Source organism: Actinia tenebrosa, unplaced genomic scaffold (genome assembly GCF_029948245.1).
Source record: "Actinia tenebrosa isolate PJP-AT-01 unplaced genomic scaffold, QUT_ActTen_1.0 PGA_scaffold2__45_contigs__length_23673736, whole genome shotgun sequence".
Taxonomy (NCBI): Eukaryota; Metazoa; Cnidaria; class Anthozoa; order Actiniaria; family Actiniidae; genus Actinia; species Actinia tenebrosa.
In genome coordinates, this window is record NW_028292579.1 from 6,583,226 (window position 1) to 6,610,760 (window position 27,535).

Genomic DNA, 27,535 nt, shown 5'->3' on the forward strand with positions numbered 1-27,535 from the left:
CTACAAATCTTCGAGGGATCACAACATTTTGATAGATATCTTTGTTATACAAAGTATTTTTATTGTACAAAGTATTTATAACATCATATTTCATAAAAAAATGAAACCAAAATTTTGATCCAAAAATGAGCAAAATAGTAGCCGAGATAAATAGGAACAAAGTTAAGCATGGGTCTTACTCAACGTTAACCTGGACCAAGAAACGTGGTCTTCGAGGTGCGAATATGCAAATGCTAACAGGACCGCGATAGACTGGGAACTGGACTATCGGCGGGAAGATTTCTTTTCTCTTTTCTCAATTTTCTTTGCATTTACTTGATTTTTTTTTCGTCTATCATTTTAATATTTCCTTTTCTAATTTATGAGTTTATCGATTTCTATTTGTATTTTTTTATCATTTTGCTTTATTTTCCTTTTTTAAATTTTCTTCTCTCCAACGCAACCCAGAGTCCCGTGGGACTCGATGTCGTATGTGAGTAGAGTCGTTTGTTGGTTCTCTCCTGTGCTCAGAGGTTCTTTCTCCGGGTTCTCCGGTCTTTCTCTCTCCGCAAAAATTAACTTTCTTTCCTAGTGATGCACATTCAATCCTAGTGATGCACACTCATTCCTATTGATGCACATTCATTCCTAGTGATGTACATTCAATCCTAGTGATGCGCATTCATTCCTAGTGATGCACATTCATTCCTAGTGATGCGCATTCATTGCTAGTGATGTGTATTCATTGCTAGTGATACACATTCATTCCTAGTGATGCGCATTCAATCCTAGTGATGCGCATTCATTCCTAGTGATGCACATTCATTCCTAGTGATGCACATTCATTCCTAGTGATGCACATTCATTCCTAGTGATGCGCATTCATTCCTAGTGATGCACATTCATTCCTAGTGATGCACATTCTTTCCTACAGATGCACATTCTTTCCTAGGGATGCGCATTCATTCCTAGTGATGCACACTCATTCCTAGTGATGCGCATTCATTCCTAGTGATGCCCATTCTTTCCTAGTGATACATATTCATTTCTAGTGATGCGCATTCATTCCTAGTGATGCACATTCATTCCTAGTGATGCACATTCATTCCTAGTGATGCGCATTCATTCCTAGTGATGCTTATTAATTCCTAGTGATGCGTATTCATTTCTAGTGATTTGCATTCATTTTAAGTCGTGCGCATTCATGCCTAGTCGTATGCATTGTTTCCTAGGTGATTGTTAAAAGATAATTGATAGAAGATAAATAATGTTTGTTGAAAGATGAATGGCGATCAATAAAACATGATTGAAGGAAAATGCTCGATGCAAGATAAATGATAAAAGATTATGGACGATTGAGAATTAATGAAAGATGATTGATGATTGATTAAAAATGATTGACAATTGATGAGAGATGATTGACGATTAATGAAAGTCGATTGAGGATCGATTATTGATAATTAATTAAAGGTGATTGATTATTGATGACATATGGTTTGAGAATCCAGGACATCGACAGAACAGAATAGACCAAACGAAAACGCAGACAGAACACAAACTGAAAGGATGAAACGAAACTAAATACAAAAACAGAATTAAACGAAAGATTGAAAGAGTGAGATATGAGAAGAGGAAAGAGAAGAAAAAATACACGACAAGAAAGATGGAAAGAGTGAGATATGAGAAGAGGAAAGAGAAGAAAAAAATTTATTATATAATTACCAATGAAATATCTATTTTTCTCTATTTCGAAAAATTGATATCTTCACACGTGAAAATAACATGTTATTTTCACGTGTGAAAATAACACCGTTGCGATGGCTATTCAAAAATACACGGAAAGAATTGCCTGAAAAAGCCAAAACATACTTCATTGATAATTATATAATGAACAGAATATTACATGGGCGCTTGGAGATACGAAATTTATCTTCTCGTGTTGAAAATCTCTCACTCGTTCGCTGCGCTCACTTGTGAGAGATCTTTTCAACACTCGAAGATAAATTTCGTATCTCCGCGCGCCCATGTAATATCCTCTATATACGAGAAGAAAGATGGAAAGAGTGAGATATGAGAAGAGGAAAGAGAAGAAAAAATATACGAGAAGAAAGATGGAAAGAGTGAGATATGAGAAGAGGAAAGAGAAGAAAAAATACACAAGAAAGATGGAAAGAGTGAGATATGAGAAGAGGGAAGAGAAGAAAAGATATACGAGAAGAAAGATGAAAAGAGTGAGATATGAGAAGAAGGAAAGAGAAGAAAAAATATACGACAAGAAAGATGGAAGAAATAAGATATGAGAAGAAGGAAGAGAAGAAAAAATACACGAGAAGAAAGATGGAAAGAGTGAGATATGAGAAGAGGGAAGAGAAGAAAAGATATACGAGAAGAAAGATGGAAAGAGTGAGATATGAGAAGAGGGAAGAGAAGAAAAAATACACGAGAAGAAAGATGGAAAGAGTGAGATATGATAACAAGGAAGAGAAGAAAAAATATATGAGAAGAAAGATGGAAAGAGTGAGATATGAGAACAAGGAAGAGAAGAAAAAATATATGAGAAGAAAGATGGAAAGAGTGAGATATGAGAAGAGGAAAGAGAAGAAAAAAATACACGAGAAGAAAGATGCAAAGAGTGAGATATGAGAAGAAGAAAGAGAATAAAGATATATACGAGAAGAAAGATGGAGGGAAGGGAGAAACGCACAACATTATAAAGTTGAGTGGTAGCGAAAAAAATGTCAACGTAAAAAATTCGTGTTAAAGCACATAAAATGTACCTTGGAATACATTTATAAAAATAATCGAAGGAAAATAAACGAAAAAAGAAAGAAAGAAAAAAAGGATGAATATGGATGGAAATGCAATATGTCTTGAATACGAAATAAAAACTATAATAGAAAAGTTGAATACAATATGTCTTGAATACAAAATAAAAACTATATTAGAAAAGTTGAATGCAATATGTCTTGAATACGAAATAAAAACTATATTAGAGAAGTTGAATGCAATATGTCTTGAATACGAAATAAAAACTATATTAGAAAAGTTCTGGATTTTTGTGTTTTTGATTTGGTTGCTTGCTTTTCTTTGTTTCTTGGAGCTAAGAGGTTTACTTGTAAATTCAAAGCATACCATCGTCTAAACTTGTGCGTGATGGTAGCCTTACTGAAATCTTATATCGATGTTTTTAATAGCTAATTGATCGCTCTTTATCTTGACGGTGTATAATTTACCTTTTTATCATTACTGTTTCATTAGAAACACCGACGCAGCTCACACTAGTTTTTAGCTAGTTTTATCGTTCTTTACCTTGTTTTCATACGATAAGAAATAGTAATTAGAAAACTGATGTCTAGCTTAGTCTGTAAAAACATTAATTTTCTCTCTCATAACACCTACTCGCAGCACTTTACTCAAAATATGCAACAGCTAGTTTACTGTATTTTGACGATAAATCGACACTAATAAACAGCTTGGTCCATCTGTGGATTTTTTCGCTTATACTTCGTCTATTAGTACGATGACCCCCTATTTTTTCTTTGCATTCAAGGCTTTGAATATTAATCTTTCAATGTAAAAAAATAATTAATTCTATTACTGTTGATTACGATCTCTAATAACTCGAGAAGCAAGTCCGTGACCTCCACTTTTTTTCGCATTTTTGAATAAGCAATTGAAAATCTTTAAAAGACTAGATTTAAAAAAATAATTCTTTCCGTCCGGTACAACCTTAAAAACGAAGTTGACACAGTGTAACATAAAACTATAGTAAAAATTAAAATATTACAAATTTCTTTAGAGAGGATGAGAAAAACTCTCGAATGACCCTCTTTCACGCTTAACGTTATTCAAAGAGCTTGCTTTGATTTTTGCGTGGTTATCCGACTTAGTGTAACGATTCGCAATGAATATAGGTTAGAAATGTCCAAAAAGAACACCTTTCTAACTATGAATGCCACAGTCATTGTCGCGAAATGGTCGTCGCGACGAAGTAGGTTTTGGTGGGTTGATCAAGGCGTTTGTCATGATATTCTATAGGCACGTGCACTTGAATACTTTGTTATACGTAGAAAATACAAAGGAAACACTTCGATTGACGTCCATCACAATTTTGTCGCGCATGTTGTTGAGAAGATTATGTCAATGAAGTCGATCCCTTTCGAGGATTGGCTGAATGTTGTTAGACAATCAGAGGTGAAATAGCGGCATGTTTACAATTTAGAAAAAGAAGCCCTATTTCTGTTCTCGTGCTTCCAAGACTTTAACTCGATAATCTAGACAATAAAATCTTTCGTGAACTTCCTCCTTAACCTTCCCCACTTCCTCCTGAACATTCCTCACTCTTTGCTTAACAAAGCCCAACTCTTGCTTTAGAGATTGGATAGCATCCTGACAAGTCTTCAAGGTCTCGAGAACTCTGCAGACTTCTTCTTCTTGACTGATAGCCAGCTGTTCAACATCTTTGGATAACTGTGCAACGTTTTCTTCGTTTCGACAAAGAGCCAGTTGGAATTCTCCAAATAACTGGGACACTTTATCTTTGATATCCTTTGCCAACTCTGGTGGAACTGTGTCGGCCATACAGATTCCTACACCTAAAAATAAATCGAAACGATAATTATAATAAGAATTAGAGGTTTTAAGGCGGTGTTACACCAGATAAGGTTTATCGCAGCTTGTCTTGCAATGTTACGTTGTCAAGCGATAAAAATTGCACGGAAACAGATCAAAGGGGCAATAGATATTTTTAGCTTGAGTGTAATGTTTTTCCATTCCATACCACGTGTCATTCTTTAGATTACCATTTCTTTTTAGTGGTTGCGCACGAAAATAGGCCCTTTGCAGCTCAGTAATCACGTGCTGATTAATTCACTTAGAACAAATGAATGAACATCTTGATTCCCATGAGTGAAATATGGTGAGCAAACAAATTTTCTACAACCTGTTTCGAGAGATCGTAATAAAACTGCATTTCGTAACACACTGGATACACATCGTTTCATTCAGTTCTTTACAAGTAGCTAAAAAGAATCACCAATTTAAAATAATTTTAAAAATTTTGCTCACCAGTAAAGACACGTGACCGTTAACTGCAAAGGGCCTATTAAGACATACGAATATGGATACGAATCAAACAAAGAATCTTGTTCCCAAGGGAATGAGGTGTGGTCTGAGATGAAAAAACATTACGCCCAAGGTAAAGAGGTCTGTTGCTGAAACTTACAATTCTGTTCCCAATCTTTCAGTTGATCAGCTATTGTGTTTTCACTGTCAGATGATAGCTTTAGAGCTTTTAAGAGAGAACGCATAAGCTTGAAGGAACCTTTCAACTTTGTTTCATCCCAGCTTTGGAAGTTACAGTGGCCCCATTCATTTCTTACTTCTTTTCGTACTTTACTTGAGAAGTCTTGAACATCAGAAGAAAAGACACTAGCAGAGGAAAGAACACCAAGGACAGCAGATAGATCACAGGTATCATTGAATCCTAGAATAAGGAGGAAAAGAAAAGAAGTATTCTCATTATGAACCAATAGGTTACTCCCACCCCAGGTCCAGCATCAGTGAGTCTTTCCATTTCGGGCGTACTGGCGGTAACTTACTGGTGGTTTTGTATGATTGCCACAATGGCAATCCATTATGTCCAGTATTGTAGTCTTTCATGTTCTTCACTTCCGTTGTTAAACTTTCACAGCAGTTGTTAATTTATCGGCGTTTGCCAATTCCATTTCTTAACATTCGACTGTTTAAATTCGGCTGCCAATCAAAGATGGCCCTTTGAATACAGGCTACGAGATGGTTGATCCTTTCATGCTCATATTTCTTGTACTTGCAGTCTCTTCTGTAATATTTATTATCACCGCATGATAATAATCAGTCTTGAAAATGATTGTCATTGCTTTACACTGTTCGAGTTTGTGATAGACATGAGAATGTAATTTGAATCAAAGCTGGAGTAAATTATACTTTGAGCTTCCATGATATTTTTTTACCCCGTCAATTCTTTGTGAATTAAAAAGAAAAACCCCCTTCAGACTATAAATAAAAAATTCAAACCCCTTACGTTTTTTATCCAACCCGGCGGTACTCCATGTAAATAATGAGCGGTACCTTAGGGCACAAGAGTTCCCAGCATACAGTCCTTTGACTAAACGTTGTCGTTTGATCGGCTTCATCCCTACGCGCCTAGACCGAAAAGGATCATGGGGATAATTAATTCACAGTTACTAGCTGCCGCATATGTTATCTAACACGTCTTGAGCTCGCTGTTTTCGATCCCATTTAATTTGCTAAAACCATGCCTCGAGCATACGGCGAAGATTTAAACTGGCGAGCAGTTTGGATGACGCAAGTTCTGGGTAATTTACCCGTTATCCTTTTCGGTCTAGGCGCGTAGGGATGATCCGATCAACGACAACGTTTAGTCAAAGGACTGTATAACGTCAGATGCTTGTGTTGGCATTAGCACGGTAGCAGTGGCTAGCAAAAGCGTACTCTATCGAACCGACTAAGGGTATACACACCTGTGAAATTAGCCATGTGAGGTTGCAAGTACAGCTTGGCCAAGTCAACAGCAGACGTAACATTGTAGTTGTGGTTTTTTTCTTTCTTTATTGTGTTATTGTTGTTTATGCTACGATAATTCAATGCTTTGTATCCGTCATAAACAAGCTGCCCTCCGTGGACTTGGTTGTCGATGTGGTTGCTGGCCTTCAGGTTAGTGTAGTGGTCCAGTATATTCGGTTCTAAGAACTTTCGCAAAGGCGGAAGAAGAACAATGTTCAAGCAGATGCCAATCACCAACCATCGCTTTTGGTTTTCAGTCAAGTTAAACGTTGAACCTACAGCCTGTTTGTAAGACGTATAACGAAAAGAACTTCTTACAAAATGTTTTACGTGAATTAAAAAGAGATATTCAATAAGACAATTAGAATAGAGAGGCAATCATTCATTGCGTAGCAACTAATTTGTTCTTTGAGGAAATCTTTCTTAAAATGCCATCGTTATCTTGTAGTCATTTGTTCGTCCGTTGTAAGTTTGCACATGAAAATTTCAGTGACTTAATTAGACAGCCGCATTTTTCTGTTAAAATTGCCAAAATTCCTCAGTTTTTAATTTATCTCAACCTTCCAAAACCTCAGCTCCTTTCCTTGATACAATCTTGTCTTTTCTACATCGATTTTTAAAGAATTTTTAGAGAACAAGCAGAGATTCCAGCGAAACGTTTGTTTTTCGCTATTAAATGTTAGTACGTTAATAGCCAATCAGATTGCAGGATTCGTGATAGTATTCTAGCAAGTTTATGCCAAATAAATAAATAAATAAATAATATATATATATATATATATATATATAAAAGTACAAAACATATCCCCTAACCTGGATTTCATATTGTCGTATAAAGTCACATTCCGAATCTTCTGTTATGTAGCTCGTATCAGAGAAAGATTCAGTAGAAGACATCGTGAAAAAATCAAGCAAAAACGAAAGAACCTAAAGTTGACCTTGAGAGTTGTTGTACTATAATGACGTCACAGAATACTCGGTACCAGATCCCCCGGAACACGGACGTGGTTCTATTAAACTCAACTTTGCAAGACGATAAAACTTCAACGGAAAGTTACAAATGAATTATTTTTATGCCAAAGAGCTTAAAATTATCTACAAAATTTATTAACACGATAAAAAATCTTGTGTTATAGGCACTTTAAAATTTATGAAATCAGCCATATTTTGTTAATACCCACTTACTTGTCTTGGGAACCAGAATATATATGCCTCCTCCTTAATCACGTTATCTAGAATTGCAACGTTCTTGTCACACCTTGGTCGATCAACGATCAACTCTTCCTCGTTCACGAAGTGAAGGCATGAATCCCGGTTGCATCCCTCCATACCGTGAAACTTGCATTTGTTTGGTGAGCTTGCACAAACAGGACAGAGTATTCCATACTCGAATGGCATGTTTTGCATCCAAGGAAAGTTTCGCCGCATGTCAACAAAGATTTGATCAAGCAATTTACGAAAGTGCTGGCAGAACTCAGTGACGTGTTGCCCATCGATGTTCTGCTGGTTGCTGACTGTTACACTGATTGTTCGAATGCTGGACTGAATGACAAAGATATCAAGCTTTCTTTCTTTACCAATATCGAAAATCCTAGAAAAAGAGAAACTTAAATATTTCACTGGACTACAGTGCATGAATGATCTTTACCTAAGAGAAAGAGAGGGAGAGTTGAAGAGAAATACAACTGAAAATAGGTAAACCTAATACTGAAATACTGAAAATCCTAGGAAACGAGAAGCATATTATTTCACTGAACTAAAGCGCACAAGTGATCTATATCTGAGAGAGGGAGAAGGGCGGAAGGGAGAAAGAGACGGAGAAAGGAAACGTAGAAAGGAAATGTAAACTGAAAATAATCAAAAATTGATACCTGTAGAAGTTCTTGTAAAGTTTTGGTTGTCGTAGCTTTGGCCATCTTTTCTTTGCTTCCGCAGCAATAGCTACAAAAAGCCTAGGAAAGATACCTAGTGATACATGGGAAGTGTTGAAACGAATGACCATTGTTGACGACTTCTGATGTCTTAGACACATCGCGATGTCCTCCCGCTTCTCACTGTTACACAACATACAGGGAACAAGGTACACTTCTTCTCCTTCGCTAGTATTCCAACGGCAAATAAGTGAGAACTTCTCCATAATTAAAACAAGAGAATCAATTGTGTTTTGTTCATCTACTAAACCTTTCCATACGTGCTCCACCAAGGCTCTTTCCATGACACCTTCTTCCTCCAGTTTATCCCAGGACTTGTGAAAGCCATCTCGCTTCTCAACTGGCCTGACCTCGATGACCTTTGTAAACACTTTGACCAGCCATTCCGTATCAATGAATACTTTCTTAGTCTCCTCAAAGTAAATAATAGTCTTCAAATCGTGCAAATAGTTTAACAAGGTGGGGAACTCTTTGGATTCGACACTGGTGTTCACCTTACACTCATTGGCTATCTTCAAAGCTTCATCGAGCGTGATGTATTTTTTGTTTTCCTTCTCTACAAGGTTTGACAGCTCCTCCTCAAACCACAGCCAGTTGATAGGAATATCTTCATTCATATGGGGAAGAGATTTTGACAATTCTTCAATATCTGCCTTGAGTTTCATGACGGACTCATCTCTTATTTCTCCATTACCAGATACACTGTTATTCACGGTGTAGATTTGGTTGCTTATGACATGACAGCCAGATGGGTTTTTGCTTGGACTTAAATATTTGTATATTTCGCGGATGATCTGTCTTGCAGCTTCAAGATTACCATCAAACTTGTCTGCATGAGTCCCGACTATGAAAACAGGAGGTAATGAAAACCCGCCTATTTTTGCCATTCTCTGTGCATCTGTATAGGAAGAAATGCCGGACAGCCATAACTCCAGATTTTCCAAGTTTGTCATCTCAAAGGGATCTACGAGTTCTCTTTCTGCACCATCTTCCTGGACTATGGATTTCATGGGGTCATGTGGAATGTTTTTTAAATTATAAACTAGAATGAAAACTGCTTTCGAAGTTAGAAATATGGGATGGATGACATTGTACACAGCCTGACCACCAAAGTCTAGCGATTTAATATACACTTCATTCTCTTTCGTCTTATCACTCAGTTTGGTATTCATTGGATGGATGACCTTGTGGACAGCCTGACCAGCAAAGTCTAGCAAACTCAGTTCGGAATCCATTAACTTCACTAATTTTTCTTCAATAGATTTTGGGAGATTTGCAGTACTTTTCTCGCTAATATATTCTCGGTTTTCCAGCTTTTTAGCTTCTTCATTTATTTCTTCAGAATCAACTTTTCTTGCTTTAATTTTGCCATCATCCTCATCATCCGCGTCATCATCATCAGCATCGTTATCCTCGTCGCGATCATCTTCATCATTTTTCGTGTTTTCATCATGTATTTCTTTGCTGTCATTTTCGCCTCGAAGATTCTTATGAATAATATCGGCCATGCAGTCCGTGAATGAGATACCTTCGTCACTTTCTTTACTCCAACAATTTTCTTGTGACTTGCAAAATGTGTGCTGCAGATGAATCCCCTCAGTGCTGTCTTCTTTTGGGTCAAACTTTTCTCCTTTAAAACATAATTATACAAAAGCCACGTTAATTACATTCAAGTATATTCAATATTTTGTGTTGATACCTTATTCCGATTTCATATTTTTAAGATACTTATTATCTTATATAAACTTATAAACTTATATTTTGCAACCACTACTTCCCGTACAGGGCTCTTCCGTGAGGTTCGCTCCAAACGCACTACCACTACATTCTATATTCTATATTGACAACATACAACACCTCAACTCACATGTTTATTTTTACGGAGGGTGGAAACCGGAGAACACTTCCGTGGCAAGGGAGAGAACAACACATCAATCTAACTCAACTCATATATAATCCAGTCATATATCCATATATCCAGTCCGCGGAGCCAGGGCTCGACCACGGAACACAGAAGTGAAAACTGCCCCTACTCCACCCATAAAGGTTCTTATCTGTAAGTGCTTATCTGTTGCATTTTTCATATCCTCATCAGTAGTGTACCGTTTAAAGATTTCAGTAAGCTCGTCTTTCCTGCACGTGCCGGTCCCACTACCATAACAGGTAAACGCCGATTTTTTGTTTTTCCACTTTCAAGAGCTTTTTCATACGCTTTCAGTGCTTCTGGACCGCGGGCGAGAATTTCACTAGGTATCGTATCATCTACAAGGAAAATAGATTTATAAGATTAGCGATCATTATCATTACTTACTCTCCTCATCCCCTATTTCCCTCACCCTGTCGGATATCAAAATCATTGAAGAAACAATGGGATGGGAAAATGACGAATCTTTGTCTCTTCGAAAGCACTAGAGGAGGAAAGTAACTATATTACAGAGGGTATCATCATTAGGTCAAAAGCATGAACAAGGTGAAAAAAATACAAAATATTTTTTGAATCTAGAAAAGAAAAATATAACTAAGACGCATGTTAGGAAATTAATAAACGAAGATGGTACTGAAACTCCAGATCCGAATGAAATACTTAAAAAAGTGAAAGATTTCTTTCACTCCATCTTTAAATCCAAATCCGAGAAAACAGAAAAAAAGAGTGTCAAGATTTCGTTTCCAATTTGAAAACCCCATCTGTATCTGGATTAACTAAAGAAGAATGTGGAAAACCAATGGCAATCGAGGAGTGTTTAGAGGCCCCCAAACAAATGGGTCGGTCCAAGACCCCCGGTAATGATGGTTTTACTAAAGAATCTTTAGATTGTAGCTTTGAAGTGGGTTTCTTGTCAACAACACAAAAATAAATTTTAATAAGAAACCTAGCAAAGATAGTAGAAATTTGGAAGCTTGGCGACAGATCAGCCTAATCAACGTAGACGTTAAAATATGTAAAGATAACTAGCTAAAAACTAGTGTTAAAATATGTAGCAAAGTTCTAAGTAACTAGAATGATTGAAAAGCCGAATTCCTGTGACGTAATTTCTATGTTTAATTTTGTATAGAAAACATGGTTTTGACGTCATATCTATGTTTCTATACTCTGATAAAACATAGCTTTTCAGCCAATCAGAACGCGCGTTCGTGAAAATCTATTATATAATGTTTGTTTATTTGTTTGTTCGTTCGTTTGCTTGTTTGTTCGCTTGTTTTATTTTATTTTTCATTTTATTATTATTATTTTTGTTATTATTCATTTATTTATTATTATTATCATTATTTTATTTATTTATTTTTAATTAATTAAATAATTTGTTTTATTTATTTTTTCCTAAGCGCGCGCGAATTTGTTTAATTTAATGCGCGCGCACATATGCCATGGTTTGATCGCGTTTTTCTTTGTCAATATGTAACGTTTTTCATTTCCCTGAGGATGGACGAGTAGGCCGAAAGCTCGGAACATATGTATTAAATCTATGGTTGATAAGACAAATTATCATGAATGTAACAACAACCAACAAGGAACTATTTGATTTAATAGAACGTTTTCCAACAACCGGGGTTAAAAATTCTAATGAGTCTGCTAATATGCTAATGATCTACGTACCGTACTGCCAGCTAAATTATACCGAAATAATCTGCGTGAAGAAGTTTTAACCTTAAAATGCTAGTCTTATTGCACTTTCTGTGAACTTGTCATAATTTCCAGGAATGTAAACGAACTCAACGTTCTAAATTTATTAAAAACTCAACAAGTGTTACAAGACTTTGTTTTTTATTCAACATCAACGTTTGTATCTGAAAAAATGCAAATGAGTGGACTAAGCTAGCATGGAAATTGGCTGTACACAGAAATACCTTTTTAGTTTGTTATAAATGTTCAAATAAGCGTACTCGACGTTCAGCAAGAAATGACGCAAGCTCCACACATATTGGAAGAAGCCATCTAGGATGTCTCCATAACTGTGATATGGCTTTGTACACTTTTATTTCTTTAAATACATGCTCCACCTTGATTCGTCGTCGTGACAGACACTTGTTAAAGCGCCTTGCCCGCCTTCTTTCTCTGGGGTTCAGCAAATGCATTTGATTTGCTCTTACGGCCGTCAGCAATGGTCCACCATCAGGATAAGCCTTGTCCGCTAGAAGTTTTGCACCTTGTGTTAGGTCCAGAGGCTGTCCTGGTCCAATGCGGGTCATCAGCCTGTAAGATGTCGCATCGTGTGTACTACCAAGAAACCCGGCCTGAACATATCTCAAGTGTCCAAGGTTATCAATGATAAGTTGGGTGTTGAAACAGTGGTAGTGACGGTGCCCACTATAGAACGATCTCTGGGGCTCTGTTATGGGTCGGTATATCTCATGCGGGGTTGCGTCTATAGCGCCCACTGCGTTTGGGAATTCTGGCCAATTTCCCCTGATGTTGGCCCATTCATTTACATTTAACCAGCGAATTTGATTTTGGAAATACCTCCACATCTCTGGTATGACTCTGTATATAATTCGCACAACAGTTGATGGGTCTGTATCGAACCACAGAGCTAGACTTTCCACATGCAGATATTTGCGTAGCCACATTAAAGCTAATAGAACTTGATTCGTGATGTTGAGTTGTGAGCGTCCTAGTCGTTGACGTGGTAATCCATCCCTTGTTAAACGGAATAGAGCTGGAGAAACATCTGCTACTAGCTGCAGAAATGACTGTGGGGTTTCACCTGTATTTCTCCAAAACAACCACGGCTGTCTTTGAATTAGAGAGAACACATCCCTGCCATCAAATCCACTTCCACGGAAGCCTGTAAGAAGACGTCTATTTAACGGCACGTTTTGTATGTTTAACGGAGGCTGGAAAGCAGACAGAAGTATCAAAATTGCTAGTATTTGCAAAAGCAGGACACGTATATCCTGAATCTGCATCTCAAGTTCACAGTAACTACCAGTCAAACTTCTATTTTTTGAATAATTAAAATCGAAGCGTGCAACTAACACCGTTATTGTAATTAGTCCAGGCTGTTTAGAGTTTTGCACTTCGGAATTTTCTGAGCATTCAGTGCCCATCGAGTGACAATTGAGTTTAGCTAGTTTACTTGATTATTTCTGATAAACGTTTTGTCAAGATGTCACAAAAAGATTCTCCAATACCGGGAAATTCGCATGGGTTAGGTAAGTAAACCATTTTTAAAAAGCCCATTTCTGGATTTTTGCGACAAATTAATTTTATTATCGTTTTCAACTTATGGTTTGTAATTTTAATTGTGATAGGATCACTACCAAAGCGTGCTAATGTTGGTGAAAAGGAAATTGAATTTATTTCTAAATGCTACAACGAATGTAATAGCAAAGAGTGGCCTGAAATCCTACAGTACTGCAAAGAAAGAATCCTAGAGGCACAACTCCCTCATCATGTTGTGGCACTCTATCTGCAGAGCCCACTGGCAAGTCGACTGATAACCAGAATGAAGAACATTTTAAAGAAAATGTTGGCTTCCCCGACTGAACCAATAGACTCCATGAAGTATGCAGAGAAGAAAACACCTTCCCAGAGAAGACAAGCAGTGAAGGACAAATTAGAGGGAGAGTATGTTGCGTCATCATCATGCGAGAGCGAGTTTGATGAAAAAGATGACTGCTTTGCCGGTACGAACAAGGTATCTAAAAAGAGGAAGGTTGACAATGCAGCAGAAACCCAAGCTGCACATAAGAAAATGTGCGAAAAGGCTTTGGAAACGATGAGTAAAGTAGATGCCGTTTTAAGCAAGGTGGACAAATATCTAGATAAGAATAACTAGGCTATTAAAAAATGGAATCAAATCTTCAGTCTCGACTGTTATAGCGAGCAGGTATATCGTCACTTATACTCAAAGATTTGTACTTTACAAACGCTGCTGTTGAATAAAACTTCTATAAAAATCTTGTAACAATTTTAGTGAGTTTTTAGAGAAGTTAAATCGTTGGTGCTGGCCTATCTCTGGCTTCTCAGAAGTTACATATATGAAACTTCTGAAAAGCTGGAGATAGGCAAGCACCAGCAACAGCGAGTTTACTTCTCTTAAAACCAAATATAGCGTTAATAGTTTTGTAAGCACGTTTTAGAATGGCAAGCGTTTTAACGTTGAGTTCGTTTACATTCCTGGAAATTATGACAAGTTCACAGAAAGTGCAATAAGACTAGCATTTTAAGGTTAAAACTAATTCACGCGGATTATTTCGGTTTAACTTGGCTGGCAGTACGGTACGTAGATCATTAGCATATTAGCAAACTCATTAGAATTTTTAACCCCGGTTGTTGGAAAACGTTCTAATATTATATTAGGTTTAGATGACACAGTTGTTACTTATAACATACTGTGTTTTAAAATATTTTTTACAAATTTAGGGATAAAGGTAAATTATCTTCTCTGTCTCTCTTTAAACATACTCTGATGTATAATAAAAATATCGAATACAAAATGGCCAACTCAAAAAATATTCTCACAAAGCATAATAGGAAATGGAAAAAAACATCCCCGGCTTTAGCATAAAAATATCTCTGACTTGGAGGGCCAACTGAGAAAAATACACACTACTTATTCGCAGAGAGAGATATATTTATCATAGTGAGTTACAAATTCAAAGAAAATATGTGGAATACTAAATGTAAATATGATAACGTTGTAACTATATAAGAATAATCTATATTCATATAAAATTCATAGAGAAGTAAATAATGAAAAAATAATAATAAATAAATAAATAAATAAATAAATAAATAAATAAATAAATAAATAAATAAATAAATAAATAAATAAATAAATAAATATGCTTCACTGTCCCTGGGGGAGGGGATCTATGTTTAATGTTAATTACTGCCTTGAAGTTCTTAATATAGATTATCACATAGAGGGGAAAATTACTTTGATGCTGATTGGCTAATGCTGATTGACTATTTCCGTAATTCGCAGGGTCAAATTACTAAATTAGATTGGTAGTTCAGCTACATAGCAACACTTGCAAACTGTAAACTTTTCTTTCCCTCATTCCCCCTCCCACACCCCTGATTTGTATATACTAAAGCTGGAGTAAAGCTGGATTTTAAAAATATTGAAGACCTTCAATCCCTACTTTTTATAATTGTTTCTTATAAATCAATATTTATTAACATAAAACTGTAATGATTCAAGAACTGTCAAAATTTTAATAAAAATAGTTTAATATTAGTTTATTAATAAACAGCACCTGGCTTGGATTTTGTAAAATCAAGATACATTGTTTCAACCTTTATTCTCTCAGTCTCACCAACACATCTGAGATCTCGCTCTAGTATTGCACCAAAACAGTCACTAATAACTGTTGCATTGATGTGAACCAAAAGTTCATTTCCATAATATTTGACTCGAGGGGAGGCCTGACCCATTCTGCTGGTAAACCACAAATATTATGCAACACTACAAATAACAGTGAGAAGTCAAATATACTCAAGTGGCAGGTGTCCTTTTACTGACAGGGTTAAGTCTTTACCATTGTTGAATGGTTAGAATCCTCTTTGTTTTCATGCCCTTTAGAGCAGAATATACTGCTGTACTAAGTAGTGTGCTGTGAAGGGAAGTTGGTGGATGGATCGAGCCAAATACTACTAACTACTCAACATGGAACACCTCTCCCCTGCCAGTACAAATACGACCGTCACTTCAGCAGATTTTTGGCATCATAGACCTGAGTAGAAAAGCCAATTGGGTTTGAGTAAAATGTTATAGACCTGGGCCCGGTTGTACGAAGCCTGGATAGCGCTATCTGGCAGATAAGTTGATGCTGTTATGTACTAAGTGTTGTACTAATAAATACTGATGTATAGGTACTCAAGCAACAATTATTAAAAGAATCATCTCAGGTTGACAGCTTTAGTGACCAGAACAACACCACAAGCGAAACTTTGCAAGATGGCTGACTCACACAAGAACCAAGAACAACCTAGCCTCCAAGAACTCCACCATATAATAAAAGACATTCAGTATAACACTATGGTAATAATCTGATTATTGATAACAATAATACTGTATATTCAAGGAAAACCAGGGCATCAAGCTTATCATTTATTCATATTTTTCTCAACACTGAAATTAAGGAACAGCGACAAAACGATCAGTTAGCAAAGCATCTCGAAGTAAGCTTAAAGCTGTTGGCAAAGCGTTTAGGCCTTCAAGTCTAAACGTAAGAGCAACGTTAAAAAACCGTTAGCCGTTCATGAAAAACCGTTAGGCAACCGTTAGCCAACCATTAGGCAACCGTTAGCCGTTTATGAAAAATCGTTAGCCAACCGTTAGCCGTTTATGAAAAAACCGTTAGGTCATTTTAGAAAAGCGTTAACCGTTTATAAAAAATAGACGCTCGATGAGCGCATGTGGCTACTGCAGAATTGCGAAACTGGGATTTAGTTCATTTATTTTTACTGGAATGCTTTAACAAACATGTTTTTACGGGTTTGCTGAGGAAGCAAGTGTAATCTATATATTTTCGTCCGCGCCCTGGAGAGCCTCGTTAACAGGCTATCCGAGGTATGGACTGCAATTCCGCTTCATTGATCTTCTTTTGTCTTTTAATTTAGTTTCTCACTAAATTACTTATGTCGTGTTTTTCTATGCCAACGTTTTTGCAAGTAGGTATATTTATTTATTTATTTCCCTCCACTTTTCTGGAACGCATGTGCGTAATGGCATACAACTAGGTACATTACTGTGGTTGTTGTTTTCATATTAGTTTCCTTTCTTTGTGTTTGGTAGTTTTAGGCCGGGCTGGGAGCTGAATGTTTTGGAGGGAGACGTCAAAAGAGCTGTTTTGAGTGTTCTCAAGTTTCGTTGAAAATGTCCCAATAATATTTTCTGTTTGTTGTGGTCGTGTCGTGTTGTGTTTTTTTTTTTTGTTTTTTGTTGTTTTTTTTTTGTTTTTGAGCGGGCAGAGTGTAATAGTGCCAGCTTTATATTGAGAAACCTGTAGAATGTAGAACGAAGCAGACCATTTAACGTATATATACACGATTTATTAAAATAAGAAGTAGTTCAAGGCATTTTACAACTTCTTTCTTTGTTAATGAGGGGTTATCAGGTTGCGTGACGTTTTAAAATTTAATCCAACATAACGAAAAATAATATTCGAAAAGAACATGCCAAAATTAGTAAAAGAGGCTCAATTATCCTCCAAAGAGGCTCAATCAGCCTCCGAAGAGGCTTTTGCTTTCCCAATAAAGGATTTTTTATCTGCATACAAAGCTCATGGTCTGTGATCAGCCAGGTTTGTCTTCGCTGTCCTGCCTGGTAATTTCGGCGTAAAAATCGGCCTAAAATTTGAGTAACACTTGCAAAACCTTTCATTTAATAGTACAGAAAAACCAAATGAAAGTTGTGATAAATAAAAGTGAAAAATTCTATGAAAACACTTCACTTACTTGAACTTTGTACAATAGTCAACCGACACTGATGAAAAACGCACTGCGCATGCGTTGGGAGAAAAACAAAATGGCGGACAATAACAATTGATCACATCTAAAGGTAGGTTTTATTTTAACCGACAGGGCTATTTTTTAAATATTCGGTTTGGAATTTTACACATATTTTTGGATTTCTTTACATAGGATCCGAGCATGTGATTATCTGCAAATCGTCGGGCCGCGAGTGGCGGCATTTTCAAAGATTATTTTTGCTTTGTATAAACAAAATTTTTATTGTATAAATCAGCAGTGTATCACTATCGAAATTATCTTGCTATTGCGAAAAGGACAACCTTAAGTTTTCAGCATTTTTCTTAAGTTTTGCGATTTTGTAAAACAATCAAAACACCGGCATCAAAAACACAAGTTGCCCTTAGTTACGCTATGCCATCTCCGAGCGTGCGCAGTGCGTTTTTCACCAGTGTCTAGTCAACCATGAACAGCCGTCATCGTCATCCCCCTCGGCAATAATCGGAGTACAGCGAGATTTTGTTGTTAAAGCGTTGATTGGTTCCGAAGTTTGTTCATTGTTTCGTATCAAATTGTTTATTATTGATGATGATTGCTGATTGGTTCCGAAGTTAATCACAATTCCTCGAAACCCTTTCGACTAATATCGAACGTTTGCCGAGTCACACTCACTCACTCTTACGGACGGACGGACACAACTCGATGACATAGTGGCTTCGCCTCTTAGAGGCAGTAGCCACAAAAACCGTTAGGTCATTTCAGAAAAGCGTTAGCCGTTCAGTGCAAACCGTTATAACGTTCTGGCAAAGCGTTAACGTCTCTCAAAAAGCGTTAAAAGCCGTTAAAATAGGCCGTTTAAAGGAAAAGCGTTAAGACACGTTTTCTCATGGAAGGTCACATTTTATTTATTTTATTCTTAAATTATTTACGTATACATGGCCGCTTGGAGATACGAATTTTATCTTCTCGTTCGCTTCGCTCACCCGTGAGATATCAATTGAACACTTGAAGATAAAATTCGTATCTCCGCACGCCCATGTAATATCCTCTATTTATTATATAATTACCAATGAAATATCTATTTTTCTCTATTTCGAAAAATTGATATCTTCACACGTGAAAATAACATGTTATTTTCACGTGTGAAAATAACACCATTGCGATGGCTATTCAAAAATACACGGAAAGAATTGCCTGAAAAAGCCAAAACATACTTCATTGATAATTATATAATAAACAGAATATTACATGGGCGCTTGGAGATACGCAATTTATCTTCTCGTGTTGAAAATCTCTCACTCGTTCGCTGCGCTCACTTGTGAGAGATCTTTTCAACACTCGAAGATAAATTTCGTATCTCCGCGCGCCCATGTAATATCCTCTATATATCATATTTCATAAGATTACATCAGTAACAGTTGTATAACTTACCAAATTTTCTGGATCCAGGGTTGGCTAATTTTTTAGCAACTGGGTAAATGCTGGCTTGTTCAGAGCTATCATATTCTTCCTCGGGTAAGACAGAGGTTACTGGCACAAACAATGCATGACCCTCTTTACAGACAAATCGTTGTTTTCTATTGAAAACTCCAGTACCACTTCCTTTTCTTTTATCCTAAAAATAAAACAATTTTGAAGTGATCAAGTCAGTCAATTTGTTACTCTGAAGATCCAACCTGTAATCAGCTATGGGATTCTGTATTGTATACCAACAGTAATGTGGAATTCAACATCAGCCTTCATATTATTGACAAGAATAAGAAGCAATAACACAAGTCATTCCTGAGCTATTCTTGGATTTTGGAATGACCTATCTTCAATTGCTTATTGCCTATTCCCTTTCACCTTTGGCTCGTAAAACCTTTTTTTGAAATAGGTATATATAAGATGTTGAAGGTAACTCGTATAAAAATTAATGTCTAGACATATACCGTGTTGGTCCCATTAGTGCTGATGTAACAACTGTGTATGGCCTGACACTGAACATGGGTCACAAGTACCAATGCTACAAAACATTAGTCAGTGATCCTGGCATTGCTAAAACATTTGTTTTTGAATTTTGGCTGGATATCTGGTGCTGTAAAATACTATTCCCTTTGGAGGGCGATTGCCAAATTTGCTATCAATAAGACTTCTATGTTGCCACTATTGTCTACTATAATGATTCAATATGTAAAGTTTAAATTACCAGTTCTATTCCAACAGGACAATCACCATGACTATCTACTCGTTTAGATATGTATCGCACTGTCCCTCTCAGTGGCACCTTGATTTTATCACCATTATCCTCTGGAAATACAACGACTCTCTGGTCAATTTTTAAATTAAGCTCTTTTTCCATGTTTCTAACTATAGAAGTATTCTTGAACCGAGACTTTTTCTGTTCTTGCCGAGGACGCAGTTTATCCAATGCAACAAAGACACCCTGATCTTGTGGACAATCAAAGTATTTTTTATTTCTAAATGTACCATCACATGTACCCTGTCCTTCAGATTCCTAAAAGAACATAGTAAAATAATAAGTATTTCGTAGTTTCAGAAGAAGTTTAAACCTTTCTGAGAAAGTGGAATTGATATTAGTTAAGAGTGCTTATCAAGTTTATGACATAACCTTAACAACTTGGACATCTGATTGGTAAATATGAAAGCCAAATCAAGCAAGTCTAGTCTGAAATTCTCTGGGCCACAGTAACGTGAACACTGTTGTAACCAATCCTCTCTCATGCATGTATATGTTTATGCTTGCAGATTCCTGGCGTAGTCAATCGAATGTTTGTCAATCGAACTCAATCAAACACCAATCATTTGATTGATTTTGATTGAGTTCGTCAATCGGACGCAATGGAACTCACAGCAAGGCCTTACCAATAGAAAAAAATGGAACGTTTGGAGATCGAACTATAAGACAATCGAACAAAATCGAACATGTGTATCCAGTGTGTTACGGAAAGCAGTTTTATTACGATCTCTCGAAACAGGTTGTAGAAAGTTTGTTTGCAGTCCAGTAAATTTCACCCATGGCAATCAAAATGTTCATTCATTTGCTCTCAGTGAATTAATCAGCGCGTGATTGCTTAGCTGCAAAGGGCCTATTGCCGAACTCAATCAAAATCAATCAAACGATTGGTATTTGATTGAGTTCGATTGGTATTTTGTTAGGATGTGTTCGATTGACTACGCCGGACAGATTCCAATCAGATGGATGCCTACACATACAAGTACAGTGTTAGGCTTAATTACTAGAAAAGCATTCTATAAAAACTGATACGATACTAAGAAAAAAACAGCCATTAGTCACTAAGATTATTCGATATTTTACAGTTAGACACAGATGTTAACTACATATCAAGAGAATATGAAGTAAGAGAGCATATCCCTGTGCCCCATGAAAGTTTATTGAAAATTTATTTTTTAGCTCCGCGCGCAAGCCTGAGCTATTTTAGCATGTGCTTCATGATTGGTCAGATTGTAGTGACGTCATCCCTTGGGAAATGTTTTTATACTTCACTACTTAACACATGTAATTGAGAACTACTTAATATGTATTTAATTTGTATTTTTGCTTTACATTTAATCACTGCTTTATCCCTATTTATCAAGTACTTAATTCTGTCTTGCCAGCTAACTAATGTATATTTAATCCATACTTTAATTTTTGACTTAACATGTATTTAACCACCTACTTAATATATACTTAATGATTGTAAAAGGTACAACAAAAATTGCACTTAAAATGGCCTTAATAACTACTTGATATATATTTGTCACATATACTTAATATATACTTGAATTGTATTTAACATGGCATTATTAATTGGGTACGCAAGAGATCAGCAATAATGACAAGCAAGCCTCATGCAGTTGACAAACCAAACTTTATTTAATTTGATGAGAAAATGTGTTTAGAGGAATTCCTTGAGAAATTCTGAAAGGTTTTTGAAGGAATCCATAAACAGCATATGTAAAAAATACTCAGCTGAGACAACATCATTCAAGCTTGTTTTTAAATTAAAACAATAGTTGCTCGATTGAGACTCCTTCATTTTGAAGTTGATTGCAGTTATAGATGAGACTGTAAGTTAATCCACAATTCTCCACCTAAACTGAAATACAGTAAATATTGCTGTATCCCAAGAACACGTACTTCTGACCTAAACTTCAGTGTTTTCAAAATGACAAGTTATCTAATGGACATCTAAAATGAAGGTAGATTGGACTCGTTTACGAAAGAGCCAGATTTGCGATGAATAAACTTGTTGAATTCACTGAGTCAAAAGTTTAAAAAACTTTAAACTTGAGAGAAAATTTAGCATTTGCTGTTCGAATCAGTTGTTTACCAGTAAAAAGAAGAGGTTTTAAGATAGCTGAAAACAGTCAAGGTGCAAAATGGAATGGAAGAATTAAACATAAAGGCACAAATACATACATACATACATACATACATACATACATACATACATACATATTTTATTGTACCAAAAAGTAAAATAGAACTAATACAATGTGTATATAACGAATTATAAGGTACAGGCTATCTGCAATAACCATGAGGCTAACCTAGGCAGACAGCTTGACATGAAAAATAATTGCAAATTTGGTACAGGAAGAGAATGAGTAAAATTATATAGTGCAAGAAAAAAAGAAAAAGAAATTACTTTAAAAAAAACAACTAAATATAAGTTAGTAATCAATACTGACAAATACAATAAGAAAAAAAAACAAAAAAGAAAATTAGACAAATAGGAAATGGATCAGTTCATTTTAGATTGTTACAATAAATAGAAAAAAGAAAATTTTTAGTAATTAACAAAATTTTGATCTATTAAGATTATCATTTCATAAGTTGGTATAGATAACACTTTTTTATTTTATTTTATTTTATTTTTTAATTAGAAGAAGAATAAGCCTGCAGTAATTTTTCTTTTAAGGATTTCTTGAACCTATCTTTGCTATATGGTTTTAAGCACTCCTCAACAGAATTCCAAACTTTAGCGCCAGCATATTTTATATTAAATTTTCCATAATTGGTTCTAATTTTTGGTAGGGAAAAAGAAGTTTTAGAAGCAAATCTTGTATTGTAAGAATGCTTCATGCTTACCGAGTGAAAAAATGACTTAAAGTAAATAGGTAAATTTCCAGAATAAAAATCATGCATAAAAACAGCAGTATGAAAGTAGACCAAGTCACAAAGCTTGAGAATTTTTAAATTAATGAAAATAGGATGAGTATGGGCATTGTAGTCAGCAAAGGTCATTAGACGTAGAACTTTCTTTTGGAGAATAAACAAAGGATCAAGTGTTGTGCTATAAGTGTGTCCCCACACTACAATACCATAGGTTAAATAAGGATATATTAAAGAATAATATATGTTATTAGAATATCCAAATTGACATAATGGCGAGCCTTGGCTATTATTCCAATGCTGCGTTTTATTTTATTTGAAATAAATGAAATATGTGATTTCCAAGTAAGGTGGCTATCAATCATGACACCTAAATATTTAATTTGATACTCCCGCTGAAGAGGTTGATTATCTATCTGAAGCTGAACATCATATAACAATTTCTTTTGAGCTGGATGAAAAATAATAAAATTTGATTTTTCAATATTCAAGGAAAGTTTATTAGCACAAAGCCAGGTGTGCACATCAGATAATTGATTATTAATGATCAATTCTAGAGATTTTAAACTCTTATTAGCATAAAAAAGATTGCTGTCATCAGCAAATAAATGAAAAGAGAATTTATTGGATGATTTAGAGAAATCATTTATATACAAGAGAAAAAGAATGGGTCCAAGAACTGAACCTTGAGGAACACCACAAGATATAGGTAAAATTTCGGAACAGGTGCTTCCAAGAGAAGTAAATTGTCGTCTATTATGGAGGTATGATTCAAACCATTTACCAGTTAACCCACGTATTCCATAATAATCTAGTTTTTGGAGTAAAAGTTGATGATTAACAGTATCAAAAGCTTTGCTAAGGTCAAGAAAAATTCCACAAGAATAGATGTTGTCTTCAAAAGCATTTTGTATATTATCTGTTATGGAAAGAACAGCCTGTAAAGTGGAATGCTTTGGTCGAAAACCAAATTGCTTATGAGATAAAACAGCTTCTTTATTGACAAAGTTAATAAGTCTGTCAAACATAAGTTTTTCAAGAATTCTATTGAAAACTGAAAGAAGGGAAATAGGACGGTAGTTATTAACATTGACTTGAGAACCCTTTTTAAACACAGGAATGACCCTAGCTAATTTGAAACTTTCAGGAACAATTCCAGAAGAAAAAGAGTTATCAAAAATACGTTTAAGAGGTTTTGAGATAAGATGTTTAATAGATTTTAAAACTGCAACAGGTATACTGAAGGGCCCAGTGCTCTTTAAAGGGTTCAGTTTATCTATTTCATCCTCTATTTCTTTAAGTGTAACAGGAGTTAGAAAAATGCTGTTAAGTGACTTTTGAGGCAAATAACTCAATGGAGATACATTGCTTTTTGGGACTGAACTAGCAAGATTAGTACCAATATTAGTAAAAAATTCATTAAAATGATTTGCTATACTCTTACAATCAGTTAACTCAACATTATTAGATGTTAGTAATTTAGAAGGCAGATTAGATAATCCATGTTTAAAACCAATAATATCTTTAATTCCTTTCCAAACGTTCTTAATATTAGTTCTATTGGATATAAAATAGTTATTATAATATCGAGTTTTTGATAATTTTATAAGGTGATTAAGCTTATTTCTGTATATTTTGAATTTATCAAAATAATACAAAGATTTGGTTTTAATATATTTCTTATACAGTTTATTTTTAATTTTAATTGATACTTTAATTCCTTTAGTTATCCATGGTTTACATAATTGCCTTACATCATTTTTACTAAGTTCCCTAATAGGAATATGCTTATTAACTACATTAGACAGTTTGGAATAAAAAATATCAAATAGCATAGAAGCATTAATGGTATGTTCAAATTCTTCAGTCCAATCAATAGCCTTAATTTCATCTAATAAATCAGCTTCATTAAATTTAGAGTAGTCTCTTCTAGATATTTTAATATTTTTTGGAAGAGCTGATAATTTATTTATAATTAGAAAATTTGGAAGATGGTCAGTTAAATCATAAACAATATTACCACTAACAGTATAGTGAGTTAATGAATTGAAGAATATATGATCTATTAGAGAAGCAGAATGATCGGTAATGCGAGTAGGTTGAAGTATATGAGGATTAAATGAATATGATTGAAGAGTGTTAAGGTAATTTTCAGTATCTGAATGGGAAGAGGATTTTAATAGATCAATGTTAAAATCCCCCATGATTACACAAAATTTGTTTTCTCTATTAATTTTATCAAGTGAACTTTCAAGATAATTAAAAAATACATCAAAGTTACTATGAGGATGCCTATAGATAACCCCACACACAATATTATGATGTAGATCACTTTCTACTTCAATCCATAGAGACTCAAATTCAGATTTAATAGAGCAAGAAAGATCACTTCTAAGGGAAGAAGATAATTTGTCAGAAACATAGAAAGCTGCACCACCTGCATGAGATAAGGTGGGCTGAGAAAAGAATTTATAACCATTAATAAAGTTATTAAATGGAATTCCAGGTGTGCTTTTAAGTCTGGTTTCAGTAAGACCAATAACAGAAAAATTATGATTTAGTTCCGAAAGCATATGTATAAAATTGTCAATGTTGGCATTTAGACTTCTGATGTTGGAGTGCAAAACCGAAAAACATTTACCAGAAATGCTACTTTCAATTTCGAGGTTTTCTGAAAAATCTTGGGTAGAATAATACTTAAAATTAGATTGAGTTGGAAGGTGAGAGTCAGGATCTAAATTATTCAAATCATATATATCATTAAATGAACTCAAGTGTTGTAATAAATCAGTTGAATGACACATAGAAAGTTGAACATCTAAGATTACTTAGCTTCATTCGTATAAGTTATCAATGTCTAGATCATTGGAGATCGTGACCCGACACCGAACTGAAAGCATTCTACAGAAAAAATTGCAAGTAAAATGCCCTTCAATCAGGTAAAAATAATCTCTTTTTTATTAGCTTGATTCACTTTTTGTACTTGGCCGATATCGTAATTGTATTTCTATTGTCTGTTGGGAACTTAAGAATTTGAAAAGTTAGGAAAAAAGACAGTGTGTGAATAAATTGAATTGAATTGAACGTTGAGGCAGAGCGAAAATTCATGGTGCAAAATATGCATGCAAGTTCTAGTTTTAATAGTCAAACTTTTTCATTAATTCACCTTTTCTCAATGGGCAATGTCTTTTGCATAAAGTGACATACCGTATTTTGGCAAGCTAAACATATTAAATAATTGTGAAAAATCATTTCAGATTTCAGTGTCTCCTGTAGGTTTTTCCTCTGTGAAAACAGAAATTATTCTTCAGCACATTAATTTTCGGTGCAAGTTTGTCCTGATTCGTGTGTGAAACAAAATACTGGTCTTGTTCATCGAATTCTTAATCACTTTAACTTAACAACAACAACAACAACAACTTTATTCTCATTTCAGTAATAATGTTACAATTATAATTGCTTAACTGCAGTTAGCATAAAAAACTATTCGAGGCAGAAGCAATTTGAGAAGAACAAAACTAACATAGCTTTAATACAGAAAAGAATTGTAAAAAAAAAAAGAATGAAACGAAACGAAAAAAAGGGACAAATTAAAGGGACAAACTTTCGAGAGGTATATATATCTTATGTAATATTATATATGTATATATATTTCTATTTATGGTAAGTATGAATTTTAGACTAGACTTAACTGGCAAAAAGACAACAATTTTTGCAGAGGCATTCCTTGAAAAAATAAGAAATAAGATTAAAATGATGTTAATGTAACTATGTTGTAATCGATGTTTTCACGAGATAAATGATTTGTTCCAATTCTATATAATGATTTGCTTTCTCTAAGATTTGTAGGAGAAGGTTTCTGATTTGAGATTTAAATTGTAGTTTCCTTAAAAGTTTTAGTGATAATGGAAGACTGTTCCATATTTTAGGACCCATAGATAGAAAAGAACGCCTTAAATAACTCAGTTCTGACGCTCTCAATATAGAAACATTTATTTGAAACTGATCTTGTTTTGAGTAGTGATGAATATTTTCTGACATCGTAAATAACTTATTCAAATTAACAGGGGCCGCATTATTAAATATTTCGAACATTATGATGGACATACGTTCAAAGTAAAGAAAATTTAAGGGTAGAGATCTTGCCTGGAGGAAGAAAGGAATAGCATGTTCTTTTGTGCTAGAGAAGTTTATTAGTCGAAGAGCACGTTTTTGGAGTACTTAGGTTTGTCTTGGCACTGTTACCCCAGGAGCAAATTCCATAGTAAATATAAGGATTTATCAGTGTTTTATAAAATGTTAAGAATGGCTTCACGTGGGATGTAATGTCTTAGTTTAGCTATGATGCCTATAGATCTACTTATTTTCTGTGAGATATAGTCTATATGCTGTTTCCAGGATAGCTGTGAGTCGATCAACACCCCTAGATACTTAATAAAATCTTTATGTTCAATTTTTTCAAGTTTGTTTAAGTTATCTGGAAGATAGATGGAAGAAATAAATGGAAGTATTTTTTGCCTA

General features: G+C 35.0%; 2 protein-coding genes across 4 annotated transcripts in view; one reads left to right on the forward strand and one right to left on the reverse strand.

Annotated features, from left to right (window-relative positions):
- The window catches only part of LOC116288505 (uncharacterized), a 40,068-nt gene that overhangs the window by 1,059 nt on the left and 11,474 nt on the right, over positions 1-27,535 (reverse strand). For 2 of the 3 annotated variants that reach the window (XM_089034488.1, XM_089034487.1), the window contains exons 2-9: positions 20,081-20,389; positions 19,324-19,507; positions 10,578-10,736; positions 8,415-10,104; positions 7,729-8,134; positions 6,501-6,825; positions 5,204-5,464; positions 41-4,574 (exon numbers count right to left, since the gene is read on the reverse strand). In XM_089034488.1, the coding sequence (XP_088890614.1) occupies positions 4,213-4,574; positions 5,204-5,464; positions 6,501-6,825; positions 7,729-8,134; positions 8,415-10,104; positions 10,578-10,736; positions 19,324-19,507; positions 20,081-20,233 (3,540 nt within the window). In that variant the 5' untranslated portion in view covers positions 20,234-20,389 and the 3' untranslated portion in view covers positions 41-4,212. Of the gene's footprint in view, positions 1-40; positions 4,575-5,203; positions 5,465-6,500; positions 6,826-7,728; positions 8,135-8,414; positions 10,105-10,577; positions 10,737-19,323; positions 19,508-20,080; positions 20,390-27,535 lie in introns of those variants that run through there. The other variant, XM_089034489.1, reaches the window with a different exon arrangement.
- LOC148909090 (uncharacterized) lies at positions 13,495-14,251 on the forward strand. The gene is made up of 2 exons (XM_089034495.1): positions 13,495-13,625; positions 13,725-14,251. The coding sequence occupies exons 1-2, from the start codon at positions 13,580-13,582 to the stop codon at positions 14,249-14,251; spliced, it is 573 nt and encodes a 190-aa protein (XP_088890621.1). The 5' UTR covers positions 13,495-13,579.

Excerpts from the sequence above, each read along its gene's own strand:
- LOC148909090 (XM_089034495.1), top strand. The coding sequence starts at position 13,580 with ATGTCACAAAAAGATTCTCCAATACCGGGAAATTCGCATGGGTTAG. Across the intron at positions 13,626-13,724 it reads GGGAAATTCGCATGGGTTAG|GATCACTACCAAAGCGTGCT; the intron begins GTAAGTAAACCA and ends TAATTGTGATAG.